Below are 14595 nucleotides of genomic sequence, written 5' to 3'. Positions count from 1 at the left end.
CAAAGCTTGAAAAAATCTGCATGCTGCAAGTAAAACACTGTCTGCTGTATAGCTATCGTAGATTGCTGCTCCCCTAGATATCATTTATTTTCCGAACGCCTCATTGTGTCTTTGTCATTTATACAAGTATTATTTTAGTTCGATGTACCAAAAAGTTTTGCAATAAGAAAATAATCTTCATAAAACAACAAGTGGTTTGTTCTTCCCTCTAAAACTGCATTTCACGGGCCTCATCTGCTGAAATATTTATAATCTCAAAAGCTTGAAACCAGAAAAGCAGTTTCCCTGCAATGCGTAGCACATTGCTTTAAGACCGGTTGACACAGGGATAGAATATTTTAGGTGCATGAACGAGTACGCTTGTCTTGTTCGTATAGTTGACATGCTGGATGAAAGGATTGCTATTTTTGTAGCGAAAGCTATACTACTATAGCTGGGACGCACTTCGCCGTCAGCCATCCAACGATCTTGAAACGACCTTGAGATAAGTCGTGGCTAGTGTTTCTATGGTTTGGTTTGGTTTATGGAGTTTAACGTCACAAAGCGACTTAGGCTATGAGAGACGCCATAGTGAAGGGCTCCGAAAATTTCGACCACCTGGGGTTCTTTAATGTGCACTGACGTCGCACAGCACACGGGCCTCTAGAATTTCTTCTCCTAAGAAATTCAACCACCGCGGCCGGGATCGATACCGCGTCTTTCGGGTCAGCAGCCGAGAACCATAACCACTGAGCCACCGCGGCGGCTAGTGTTTCTATGCACATATACCTAACCATGTCTTGTCCAGTTAGTGGACAGCCTTTGACCTTGAACTTCGATTTTCAACTTTGACCTTGACCTTTGCCCTACAAAAGCAAGCAGGGAGGGTGCGAAATGTGGAATTACTAGGGGAATAAATCTGCTTCGCATTGCTTCAATGTATGGGGCGTGCTCCTCGTCAGGCGACTCTAGGATTGAGTCCCACAGAACTGGCGCGCACTTTCAAAGAGGGCGCATGGCTGGCCACTGGGACAAGGCCTCTATTTCAAAACGCACTGTATTTCTTACACCTGTAGTTATGCTACGCGAAGAAAGAAACAAGTATTAAAAACAGACTTCGACAGGATTGGTAGTCAAGTATTTACTCCGAACGCGCAATTACATACGACACAGCGCAGTACACACAGTAAACAAGTATGCTTTTAATATTTATCGTTCTGCAATAAGAATAAAAGTTTTGGCAGAAACCTATCTAGCGCGAGGAATGAGCTACAAAGTCAGCCCTTTAGGGTGCGCCATAGAACCTTGCGCGCAGTGCGCAGCAGCTTGTAGTTCTTGTTGACACACTCGCACTTGTGGTTGTCGTAGTAGACGTCGTCCAGCAGTATGCAAGCGCCGGGCAGCGCACTGATCTTCTTCACCTGTGAAGAAACTCAGTGTAGTCAGTGCAATGCTAATCTGGACAGTACACTTCACAAACATAGAGTATATTGCCGCCCTACCCCTATCCTTTCTTCCATCCCCCCTTTCTTTCCCTCTTCGTGCCTTTTATTCCCGCTAGCTAAGGTACTTCAAGTTTCGACGGTAGACGCTGCGGCTAGCAACGTCTTTTCCTTCAATTTGTATTTTTATTAGCACATAGACACTAACAACAATAAGAGATCGGTTCTTTTGGGTCAGAACATAAACATTCTGCTCTACGCTGTGCCACTTCACACGTTTTGAACTAAACTGCCCTATCCAATTATGCTAAAATGAATCTGACGCCGATATAATTCGCAATTAGTTCACCGCCCACTTCTTTTCATCCTGTCTACATCCTTTTGAAAAAAAAGTGCGCATTTTGACCCCAAATTCATTCGTATATGAAATACCTAATAAGCTTCCGCATTTTACGACTTCAGAAGGAACCCTGTCCTCAGAGGACTTCAATGAGAGTTGCTTACCTAACTTACGTTTTTGCTGGGAGTGGCCACAAAAGGTCTCAGGTTTCTGTGCTCAGTTTTGATAGCCTTTTACTATCATTCTATTTTTCTTTGGCAGAATTAAGCATTACGTTGCATATATAGTGAAACACATGCGGTATAAAATGTCGTACTTAATCAAAACGTAAACACACCACAGTGTCACCTCCGGTTGAGTTTTTTCTTTGCAGGGCAGTAAATTCAACATATATCCGAAATCATCAAGCACGCTTTTAATGATTCCCCTCTTATTGAGCACGTTTATTAATACGAAAGCATTATGTGGGTACGTCGTGTCAGCGAAAAGTGCCCGCAAGATTACGTCGTTCTCTGAAGATGAATGTGTGAAGTGTGATGGAATGTGATAAAATGTTGCCGTGGGAAGAATTTGGTTTTTGAGGTGTAATTAGGTAATTAAAGGCGAAAAAAGTACACTTACGAGGGGCGTTCAATAAAGATTTCCCCTGACTCACTTCTACTTATTGCAGGATGCTGAAACTGCGCATGTGTAATGACTTAAGTCCCTATAGGTCACGTGCTAATATGCAACTCTTAACTAATAACGGTCTTGCTTTCACAGGTGCTGAAGTGGTGTGAGGTGTGATAATGGATGCAGTGGAATACAAAGCAGTCATCAAGTTCCTGTACTTGAAAGGTCGCACTCCAAGGGAGATTTTCGATGAGACAAAACAAGTTTATGGGGAGGATTCCCCATCATATGGTGTAGTAAAGAACTGGCATCGTCAATTCAAATGTGGTCTGACTTTGGTGGAAACAGCTCCGATTGCAGGGCGACCTCACTCCATTATCGATGAACACACCATCCAGCAAGTAGAGGCCGCCATTTTAGAAATTCGCCGCGTAACCGTTCGAGACCTAGCCCAAAATATCAAGATTAGTGTGGGGTCCGTGGAACAAATAATTCAGAACCATCTTCGCATGCGTAAGGTATCCTCTCGCTGGGTTCCCCGGCTGCTCAACCTTTCCGAAAGCAGGAACGAGTCGAATGCTCCCAGGCTCTTTTGACCACGTGCCATGGAAACCAGGAGGACTTTTTCAACAGACTGATTGCACAGTATGAAAGCTGAGTCCATTACGATGATCGGGAGACTAGTGTCCAGTCGGTGCAATTGAAGCACTTGGACTCACCGCCTACAAAGAAGGCACGCGCCCGGCCCTCGGCGGGCAAGGCCATGCTCAAAGTCTTTTGGGACCAGCACGAAGTAGTCTTGATGGATTTCCTAGCAAATAGTGCCACGATTACTGGGGCATAGTATGCTTCACTGCGGCGGAAATTGCGGGAGTCCATCAAAAGCAAGAGACGTGGCATGCTCACCAAAGGTGTCCGCCTTCTGAAAGACAATGCCTCAGTTTACAACTCTCATGTTGCCCAGATGGAAGCACGCTGCTGCGGCTTTGAAATTCTACCGCATCCCCCTTATTCACCCGACCTCGCACCATCGGACTGCCTCCTCTTTCGAACAATGAAGTCATATTTGAAGGGCAAGCATTTTCCAGATGATGAGACTCTGATTTCCGAAGTCACAATATGGCTTTTGGAGCCACGTGTTGACTTCTACAAGCAAGGTGTTTACAGATGCATAAAAAAATGGGAGAAGTGTGTGTCCCTGGGTGGCACCTATGTAGAGAAGGACTAATAAATCTGCAAAGTTTCGTTGCTCTCCGTCCAAAGGAAGTGGGTCAGGGGAAATCTTTATTGAACGACCCTCGTAGACGTCAAAATAGCCATGGACCTCGATATAGTAGATGAACGTCAGAACAGTCACGGACGTCGATATAGCACGTGGACGTTTTGCTTTCGCATTGCTCCAATGCGGGTCACCGCAGTGATATCAAAGTTCTAATATATTTGAGAAATAAAGCACAGTGTCCGACAGTGCGGCTGGATGCATTTTTTTAGCTTTGCGCCTGAGTACTTCTGTTGCGCTTGGTCTTGCAGTTCTTTATTATAGTGCCTTCACAATAAATTATATGCATATGCATTGTTCGAACACGCGTCAAGATTTGTACAGTGGAAAACATAATCTAGCTTCGTCATTAATCAGCATTAGCGCAGGTGCTTGCCTGGCTATATTGCACTTATCCGTAGCTACTACACAAACCTACAGTCTTGGTCAAAAGTCCTAAGGCCACCATGTTCGGCTGATCGAAATTAATGTTCCTAGAATGCTGCGTTTAGCGGATCATTCAAGACACCAGTCAATCAAGAATCTTCTCTACCGCAAGAGGAAACCGACAGCTAGCTTCAAGGTCATTCGGTCTTTGATAGTGACGTAATGGCTTTGTTATGCGGCTGAAGCGAAAAGCCTTCGGCGTTAAATTTTTTGACCAATACTGGACGTTCGCAGTCTCACTTTCGGGACGAAAGCGAAGAGGCTTTCGTCCCGAAAGCCTCTTTCATTTTCCTAATTTAATTATTCATTATCATTCATATTTTCTACCAGCATACGGTTCTGAGCTAATACGTAGTCTCCTTGCAGTTGCGTTACTATGTTGCACAATAGCTTTACAGCGTCACCTTTCGGTATCAAATTTTGCGGTAACATTTTTCGTTATTTAACGAAATTCCAAGATTTTGTAGACATTTCTGTGAAACCCGCATCGCGCTATTGTCTCCACTATACGAAAAACTGAGTTCTTAATTTTTCTGTGAATTTTGGATCACCCCGCAGTTCGCAATAATTTTTTTTCTGTCGCCAAATAGAATGCAAGTACAGGCATGAGATTTCTCTTGGTATGTCGTTGTGGTAGCGAAATCCAAGCGGGTACAGGTAAACAGCCCGATATTTGAAATGGCTCGTTTGACTCTGTTCCTTTGCAGCACCGGCCTTTGCTAGTACATTTCCAATATTGAATCGAATAGCTGGGCTGTTGGGGTGAGTGGCATACTAGTGCTCGCTCGATAATATTTTGTCTTAGTAGAGAGTCCGCTCATCCACCATAGTTCCCCCTGCTTGTCTCACTTCAATGAGCTTCCTTAAACTGGGCTTTACTCTTTCTCCCGGTGTTAATCTCTACAGTCTACAGATTTTGTGGTGCTTAACTAGAACCAAGTGAGTTAGCATCGTCATTTTTTTCCCTCCTATAACCACTCATCAGCCCACAAGGAGACGTGGATTGCACACACGGACAGTAGTTTTTGTGGTCGAGAGACTAGGACATCACTTACGCCACTACTAGATCATCACTAACATCAGCCGGCTGAAAAATCCCTCTTCCTGTAACTTCCATCTCCACCTTTTTCCACTCTTCCGGAGTACCTCTGTCATCTAATTCTCTGGTATGATCATTTCACTTTTTTCTGTACCAGCTATCACAGAGTTTCTTTGGACTATTGCGTACTCTTTCGTATTAACTTATCACATCTGTTATCTTCCCTGCGCACAAAATGCGCTAATAATGTCCGCTTGTACGCCCTGGGGCTAGCCTAATACCGGTTCTCTTTTGTTTACTTGGTGTCTAGTTTTGCGTGCCAACGTGGTAACCAAATATTTTAGAAAAATCATTGTCCATATTGCCTGATTGTTACTGTACGCAGTCTCTCTCAGTTCTTAACGCCTTCGAAACAACAGTATTCCTTTCAATGAATCTATATTTGTGAAAAACGTTCGTTTCGTTTCGTTTCGTTTCGTTTCGTTTCGTTTCGTTTCGGTTCGGTTCGGTTCGGTTCGGTTCGGTTTGGTTCGGTTCGGTTCGGTTCGGTTCGGTTCGGTTCGGTTCGTTCGTTCGTTCGTACTGTCAGCCTTTGCAAGCTATTACAAGAGTGCAAAACTAAATGCGCATTCAAAAGGAGGTAGATTTCACAACTATGACATCTGACAAACAACAGTAGAGAATTCACTGGACTTAAAGGAACAAAAATCAAACACCAAATCAGCAAACGCACTTGCAGCTGCAGCTCTATTATGTTGCTATCATTATAGCAACTAAAATTCTACACGCAACGGACCTTCAATAATTACGCCTGCAGGTATCAAATTTTTCACTTCGCCTACCTGCAAAGGCACCTGAATCCTGCTATATAAGTATTCCTTGGTATCGCACGATAGGTTGCATTTATGAGAAGATCAGTCGAGACATCACTTTTGCCAACTACCTGCATGCTTTGGGCACATGTTGCTCCACTTTCTCAATCTCTTAAACCTCTGTAGTTTTGTGTTTCAGCACGATGCTACCACCATGATAAATTCGTTTTTTCGATGTCGGCGCTGGCAACTATTGTTTCTGTGAGTATTTGTAGCAGGCTTGTCAGACAGCTCAGGCTCTTTTCTGACTAAATTTACCTTTTCCTCAAATCCTTCAGGCGTATCAAAGACAAACAGGGCGTCATTGCCCCGTACAAAATGCGACAGATCCGTGGCGGCCTGGGTTGCGCTGCTTCGTTTGTACTCATCCTGGAAAACGGGTTAAAAGAAGGCATAAAAACTCTATTCATCATCATCAGCCTGACTACGTCCACTGCAGGGCAAAGGTCTCACCCATGTCTCTCCAGTTAACCTTGTCCTCTGCCAGTTGCGGCCACCCTATGCGCAAACTTCTTAATCTCATCCGCCCACCTAACTTTCTGCCGCCTCCTGCTACGCTTGCCTTCTCTTGGAATCCACTCCGTTACCCTTAAGGACCAGCGGTTATCTTGCCTTCGCATTACATGCCCTGCCCCAAGCCCATTTCTTCCTCTTGATTTCAACTAGGATATCGTTAACGCGCGTTTGTTCCCTCATCCACTCCGCACTCTTCCGATCTCCTAATGTTACAATTATTTTTCTTTCCATAGCTCGCTGCCTTGTCCTTAAAGGTGCACTGAAGAGGAATCTGCACTCCTCTTTTTTCCGCGGAAACTCGATCTACACGTTCGCAGCATTCTTAGAAGCTTCGATTAATTGCCCTGTGTGGCCGATTTCCCTAATTAAATCGGATTTACGTCCGGCTCCCGCCTTTTTTTTTAAATTCCCCGCATACGGTGGCAGGAGTCGACCAACGCATGGAGTGCCTTTTAGGCAGTCGCGTGGCGACTTTGCTTTGGCTTTTATTTTGTTTCTTTTAGGTTTTCGTGAATAAATTGGTCTAGTCAGAGACTACACAGCTGTAAATTAGGCCCACGGCAATAAAAATACGCGTGGACTCTTTGCTTTCGCCGATACATCACTCCGGCGATGGCAGAGCGGCAAACCGCCACAGGACTGGGTGAAAGGTTGGTCGACTCGTCCCACCGTTTGCGGGGAATTAAAAAATAAAGGCGGGAGCCCGACGTTAATCCGATTTAAATTGGGAAAATCGGCCGCACAGGGCAATAATTTGAAGTTTCCAAGAACGCTCGGAACGTGTAGATCGAGTTCCAGAGGTAAAAATACGAGTTCAGATTCCTCTTCAGTGCACCTTTATTTTAAGCTGAAGCTTTCGCAAACTTCCATTTTAGATAACGCTCTTGAGACAATGTTTTTGTGTGAACAAACAGCGGACAAAAAAAGAAATCGCCAACAACGTGAACCCTATATACCGGCCTTGTCTTTCCCCGCGCAAGCCTTAAAGCATTTCATCCACGCAAGCCCCACCGACAAGCCCTCTGACAAAAGTTCATCGGCTTTGGAAGAAGCCAGCAATGTCTTATTGTAGAGAAGGTCATATGTTGAAATCTCGAGAAGTGTAAGGTTCTCTTATAGTGCAACGGTCATCTCGGTTCTTGTAGCTGTCTTGGGAAGTTCAAGTAAGTGAAAAGTTGAGTGATCGCAAAATAGCCCTTTTGTGGTGCAACCTTTAAGGGGCCGAACAGCAGTAAGTAAAGGTCTTTTAAAGCTTATTTCTGCAAACATTTGTGTCGTCCTTAGTAATGGCTTCATTGTAGTGATGTGAATTGTGATTTTCATCATTCTGCTTGTGTTTGTCATTAACTGCGCTGCCCTTCTATCTTTATAAGATGCCGAGAGACGTTCGCCAGCGCATGATCCTCTAGTATAAGAAAAACGTGTATTTGCAACGCCCAGTCCTGTACTCCTCGTGCCTGTTATGTCCGTATCCTCTCTTGACGCCCGCCGCGGTGGCTCAGTATTTACGGCGCTCGGCTGCTGACCTGAAACGCGCGGGTTCGATCCCGGCCGCGGCGGCCGAATTCCGATGGAGGCGAAATTCTAGAGGCCCGTGTACTGTGCGATGTCAGTGCACGTTAAAGATCCCCAGGTGGTCGAAATTTCCGGAGCTCTTCACTACGGCGTCTCTAATAGCCTGAAGTTGCTTTGGGACGTTAAACCCCAATAAACCAAACCAAACCTCTCTTGACGTGCGCAGTCGTAGCAACAATAGTATGGCCTACAGCTGCTGAGTTTAGCCAACATGCCTCTTTTGCGCAGTCGAAGGCAATTACTTCCCTTCATAAACCTAGCGATAATCAATCTATCAAAAACGCCACCCTCCCCTACACCTCAAAACTCGCCCTTTAAAATTCTCTCGAGAGCTGACAAGGTTCTGGAGTGTAGCATTAAATCCGTGCTGCAGCCTAAGAGCCTAGAAAGCTAAAATTATACTGGAAGGGAACTTTGGATGCATTTCACGACGTTAACGACGATCAGCAAAAATTGTCTTTCCAGAGAAAGGGATTTTTACATACCCCATTGTGTAGAAGGCGCTGTTAGTGAGGGCACTGAAGTTTCATTGTGTGCGCAGTACAATCGCATGCCTATTTTAGTACACTTGTGCATCTACTTACGTTCTAGCCGTCCCATATTGATTTCTTTCTGATAATATATCTGCGGTGAAGGTTGCCCACGACTTTGAGAATATAATGGTTATATTTTTAATATGAAATTTTATCTGCTTGTTCATGATTTATTGAACGTAGATTGCTATAATGTTACTTTTGATAATGTGTGATCGACAGCCTGTTAGTACAAACCAGTAATAATTTTGGCGTGCTTGCAGCAGTGCAAGACGATTTTATTCTCAATCACTCTACGACTTGTCTTAAATATTAAAATATACAAACAAAATATTAAAATTTACGCTAAATTATGACGGTGGACAGCACCTCACAAGAGACATCGAGTGAGAAGGTACGGAATAGGGATTCATGGTTTACTCAAATGACAGCAACGGGGTAGGCACGTGAAGCAGGAAGTCATGTTCTTGCGGCGACTTTACAGAAAACGTGCGGTTGTTCAATGTTTTATTGCGTTCCTAGACTAACTTCACCGTCTTGCTTCACTGAAATTCCTTAAGCCTTCATTCAGTCCAGTTAGTCCTCTCTCTATCAACAGAGAACGTTCCCTTGCTTTCGCCGCTTCCGTGAGCATTCAGTGCTAAGCCTCGAAGAGCAAAGAGACGTGCGTACCGAGCAGTACATGGCCTTTTCGACGGCGCTAGCGGGATCCCCAATGTCCTTGGACCCGCTGTACTTGATGGCAGCCAGGCTGAAGGCGATGCAGTGGTTCCCAGACGGCGAAAGGCCGGCGCCGGAGACCGCCGCTGCGTACTCTCCCACACGACTCTCCTACGCAGGCCAAATGGCGCCCGGTTAGTGTGGAAGTTGCAAAGATACACTGGGAGAGGCAATAAACTAAGGAGTGCGACGGCGTTCAGAAACGACAGGCATTGATGTTTGAACCTTCTTGACAGTGAAAGCGCTCAAAAGGACAAGGACGACAGAAAAGGTAAGACATACAAAGCGCTTACTTTCAACTGATTTTATTTCATGCGAAAAACAACTTTATACTCATGGTAATCACCTGCGCATGCTTACAAGAACATTACCAACGAGTGATAGCTGGCACGTTCTTTCAGACAACCGGCATGCCCGACGTAAGATAGGACATCTCTTTATCCGACAACAAAATTGATGGAGTGCTTACGCAATCATCGCCCGCTCGTGCTATCTCAAGAGCCTCCACAATCTCTCTCGTTATTTGACATCTACTTTTAAAAAGTACCTCACACCTGTGAAAATCGGAACGGCAGCCTTCCTTGCTTTTCTTGCTTTTCCATTTGCACTTCAGACAATGGATACTCAAGTGCCCACCTCTTTTGTTTTCCACGTTGTAAGCATGCGCAGGTGATTACCATCAGTATAAAGTTGTTTTTCGCATGAAATAAAATCAGTTGAAAGTAAGCGCTTTGTATGTCTTTCCTTTTCTGTCGTCCTTGTCCTTTTGAGCGCTTTCACTGTCAAGATGGAAAACCAACTCGCCACTCAATTCCATTATTCAATGATGTTTGAACAGCGGTTGCATTACACTCCAAACACAAATAGGTCTTTATGGGAATAAAAAGGGAGCAAACAGGAGTAACTAGCACACTCCTTTTTTTAAAGAGTGGACTGGAGGATGATTTACTCCGTTTTTACACTTTTCTACTTAGAGGGGTGCACGCCATCGACATCGCACATTTCCTCCTTCGAAAACTTCTGGAACGTAGTACCTGCACAAGCTGCCGTTATCCTTAGAGTCGCGCGTACGAACTTTAGTTCGCCTTTATTGCCGCAGAAGATCTGCTTTTACGCCACTTGGGGCACCTTAGAAGACATTCTGTACGGAACTCTGAGCTATGCAGCCACTGCATCCAGGTGCCTGCCCTTGTTGCTTATTATTTTTTTAAACGGACATCCGTCTGGTTACAAGCTTGCCAGTACGCAACTTGATGAAGTAGATAGCAGCATGATCAACTATACAAGATGTTAAGCATTAGTTTGTTCCTGCGCGAACAAATTGTCTTTAACTCGCTGTGGAGCTAATACAAGTTCAAGCAATGTATATTTTTCACCCTGATTACGTTTAGAAATCTACCTATTTCTTCTGCTTCTTCATTTGTTGGTTGTAATGGTGGACAGAGCCGTAAATCCTACCACCTACACTCTAAACGGAAAGGAGTAAAAAAGAGAGTAACATGACAGCTTACTCCCTCGTCACTCCCATATAGGTGCATTCCTGTTCATAGGGGATTAGTGACGTCTCTCTCACTTCCTGCTCGTCGTAATTAGTACTTCCCACACATCTGCGTCCAATTAAAATGTCTACCACTCGAAATGCCGAGATTGTATGCACGCAGTTGTGAAAACACAAGGAGGGCAGTAGGTAAGCACAAAAGACGTGCGGTCCAGGCTTGTGACGAGACCGCCTACGAGAACCCACTGGAACATCGGGAGGCTGAGCAGTACTATTCTGCTTGAATCTCATAGGGTGAAACTCAAATGGCGCCAGTTTTTCCCGGCAAGATTTAATGATTCGCTAGATAGTATATCCTATTCTTCCTTCATTTTCTCAAAGATAAGCGGCAGGTGGGCATTCGCGGAGATAACCGGTAGTTGTGCGCGTGTACTCACAATGGCTGTTGTTGGTTGGACAAGTTCTGCTTTGAAAGGGGCCTGGGCCTGAACAGTGTACACTCGGACTGACGCCAGGTGAAAATGCCTGTTTGAGAGACAGAGAGGGAATAAGGACGGTTTGTCAGATGCTGATAATAAAGATATGCGGCCTCTACTGTTTGGTATCGGCGTAGAATGTTTGCACGTACATCAGGATTGATCAATAAAAAAAGCACATGTTTGTTAAAACAACATTTTGGGCAAATTGCTTTTCGACTTCTATAGCAACAGGGCATTTGACGGATCACAGAAGAAGGCACACAACACAGAGCTATGTTTTTCATCTTGTGTTTGTGGTGCAAGACCCTTTTCCTGAAAATTTCACCCCAGAATTGCTTCAAGATTTCTTGAAGCAATTCGAAAACCTGCAGGTAGCCGGTTGCACTGGGGTCTGAACCCGGCACTCACCGAGTGCGAGGCAGAGCGTTCTTTTGTGTCGTCTTCCCTGGCCCGTCAAATGCGCTGTAGTTATGGCAACGTGTGTCAAAGCAATTTTATCATTTGGGACTTTTGTTTAGTAAATATCAAGGCATATTGAAAAATCATTATTGAAAGTTTCCGCCTTAGTCATGAGCGAACGAGACCCGAGGATTCAAGAGCTGAGCTAGCACTAGAAAAAACTGTCGTAGAGAGCCTTACATTGGAAACTAGAAATGGCAAATAAATTATGTTGCTTTAATTCGGGGCCGTGAGCCAAGTAAAAGCACTTTACTTTGCCAACACATTTGCGCCCTGTGATTCCATTATGGTTTCAGTGACCAATTCCAGTGAATCGAATCATTAAAAAAAAAAAAAGACACCGGCCTTCTGCTGTAAATGAAAAAACTTCCCTCTTGATTATGATTTCAGGGATTATCTAACTGGATAGTTTGTGGTTAGAAGCGCGAGACGCAAGGTATGTTTAATGTTGATGGGCTCAGAAGTTTTCGCAATCGTTGTGTCGCCATCCAATTTTTATTTCCGGTTGCTTGAGATTGTAACACTACAATAGTTCTAGACGACTAAATGCCACGGGAGGGGGGGGGGGGGGGATAAAGCAGAACAAAGCATCACAGACGGTAGATATGTAAATATGCAGCAGGAGCGTACAAATAACGCTAGGGGCTCTACGAAACCATGGGAGAAATAGATCAAAACTGCGGATGGAACAAGCACTATGCCGATAAAGATTCGAGAGGGAAACTGGGTGCAAGTTAGAAACGTGAGCAAAAAAGGCTGCAACTGGAAATTTTTAGTGCAGGTACAGTAGTTGGGGTATCGCTGGAGTACAATAAGGTAAACACAAAAAAGGCTTTGGATACTGCATCATAAGCCTGCGCTCCCCCCCCCCCCCCCCCTCCCGGCCCCCATGAGTGTGTCCATTTACATGACAAAGATTACTATGATTTCGTGATCACAGCTTTCTCCAAAGACGTCTCTTTCCGGTCAACATCACCCTCATGCTCGAGATTATTGTTTTCTACTAAGAAAGGGACCGAGCAGGTATCATGCGGTCAATTAGAAAACCTTGATACACAAACTTGAACAAACTTGATTCTCTACTGTTTGTTTTATTAGATAAATTTCGTTCTCGTTGTGTTTTTATGCTTTATTTGGGATTATCCTTTGCTCATTTATCCACTGTTCGCGTTTTTCCTTTCAGCAACATCCCCCCTACAGCAGTGCCTACGGGCGATATATGGTAGTATTATAAAGAAATATATAAATACTGCACCGAACAAGTAGGGAACGCCCTTTACTCCGCAGAAACCATCTCAGCGCGCCACCGCCTTACGCTAAGGTGTCTGCAGTGGTGTATCAGTAATCTGCGTATAGTCGAAGAAGCAATTTTCGGTACTTGAAAAGGAAACCAAAGAAAACTCAGCGGTCGCAGTTTTTCACATATTTGAAATACGTTGGCGATTTCCTCGTTGCTCTTAGTGGTCAACACAGCGCAGGCATTGATGATAAAACTGGACATAAGATCCATGTTTCCTTTCCACGTGCATGTGGCATCCATATGATTACACTAATAACGAAAAAAATAATTTAATTCACTTCATGCCTAAGACAAACAGTGGACCTCAGAGCACAGGACATGGCCACGAGCGTAGAGTCAGTTTTGCATGCTTAATTTGACACAAATTGTGACGGATAGAAAGGCCGTGACTAAAAGCGTGCGAAAAATATTGTAATTATAATTATTTATTGAGAACATATAATTATAATTATTAGAACAATTAGAATTACTGCGATAATTAAAAATTCAGAGAACTGCTCTTTACAGCTAAGTATGGCTATGCTCTGATGGAGAGCTGGGCATCCAAAATTGTATTTTATGTATTTGTGTTATGTATTTGTATGAATTTGTAATTTATGAACTGTATTTTATCAAAATTGCATTTTATGCTGGTCCGACCGCAGCTTGTCTTTCCGAAGCCTTACTATTCATGGGCATACAAATGTGAAAGCGGGTGCGGTAAAAAATATTTTAAGACGTCATCTTTCGTGGGCTGAAAATACGGACAAAGCGAGGTGAAAAGCGGAAACGTAGAAAGTAGAAAAACTATTCGGCGATTAATTCTGATAGTGGGTTTCCGAGAAATAGAAGGTAAATAGCAAGAAATACACGACGCCATCCACCACACAGCTTCAGAAAGAATGCCTTTGCTATCAATTTCACAGACGTCCTTAAAACTTGCTTGCTTTTCATGTTGGATTTCGGACACGTTAAAACAAAAGAGCACAGCCCTCTACCCAGGTATCTATCGTAACTTCTGGCCGCTGCATTTTGTGTGTGCTAACCGACCAAAATAGTGTCTCGTGTAATCATTCAGCGTATGTGTTCAGCAGGCACTGAACAGCGAGAATTGAAAAGCAAGTTGCAAAATAACGAGAAACAGTGAAGCTTACTTCATGAATTCTATTTTCACGCTGTCGAAAACGCCGTGAATGATGTACCGCTTGGTTTCGGCTAGCGTCCGCAGCTCCTGGGTATAAATGAGGGAGGCGAAGCAGTAAGCACACCCATTAAGCTCGTCCCGTCCAAACACATGCAAATAGAGAGATGTTTTTCGATGTGCACCATTTTGCTTGTGCTTGCAACTTGCGATGTGCAAGAAACTGCAGCGCAAGCAGCAGCCATATGTGCCTATTCACCCTCCACGCATCACACAGGCAAGCTGGCAAATGCGGAATTCTTATCATCATCATCATTTATTAACCCTTAAAGGTCCCGTTAGGGACATTACATAAGGGGGGGGGAGGTGGTACAGGGGTGTTCAGCAGTCACACATGAATATATAT

General features: G+C 44.2%; 1 protein-coding gene across 1 annotated transcript in view; it reads right to left on the bottom strand.

The window, feature by feature from the left end:
* Positions 1-1256: 1256 nt before the first annotated feature.
* LOC149366600 (uncharacterized) overlaps positions 1257-14595 on the bottom strand; it is a 28745-nt gene continuing 15406 nt past the window's right edge. The window contains exons 5-8 of the mRNA XM_089571485.1: positions 14203-14279; positions 11269-11356; positions 9286-9444; positions 1257-1400 (exon numbers count right to left, since the gene is read on the bottom strand). Of these exons, the coding sequence (XP_089427611.1) occupies positions 1257-1400; positions 9286-9444; positions 11269-11356; positions 14203-14279 (468 nt within the window). The remainder of the gene's footprint in view (positions 1401-9285; positions 9445-11268; positions 11357-14202; positions 14280-14595) is intronic.

This window comes from Amblyomma mixtum, chromosome 1 (genome assembly GCF_055824585.1).
Source record: "Amblyomma mixtum isolate Tamu chromosome 1, ASM5582458v1, whole genome shotgun sequence".
NCBI classification, from domain to species: Eukaryota; Metazoa; Arthropoda; class Arachnida; order Ixodida; family Ixodidae; genus Amblyomma; species Amblyomma mixtum.
The sequence above is the reverse complement of the archived record's forward strand: the minus strand, read 5'-3'. Positions and strand labels throughout refer to the sequence as shown.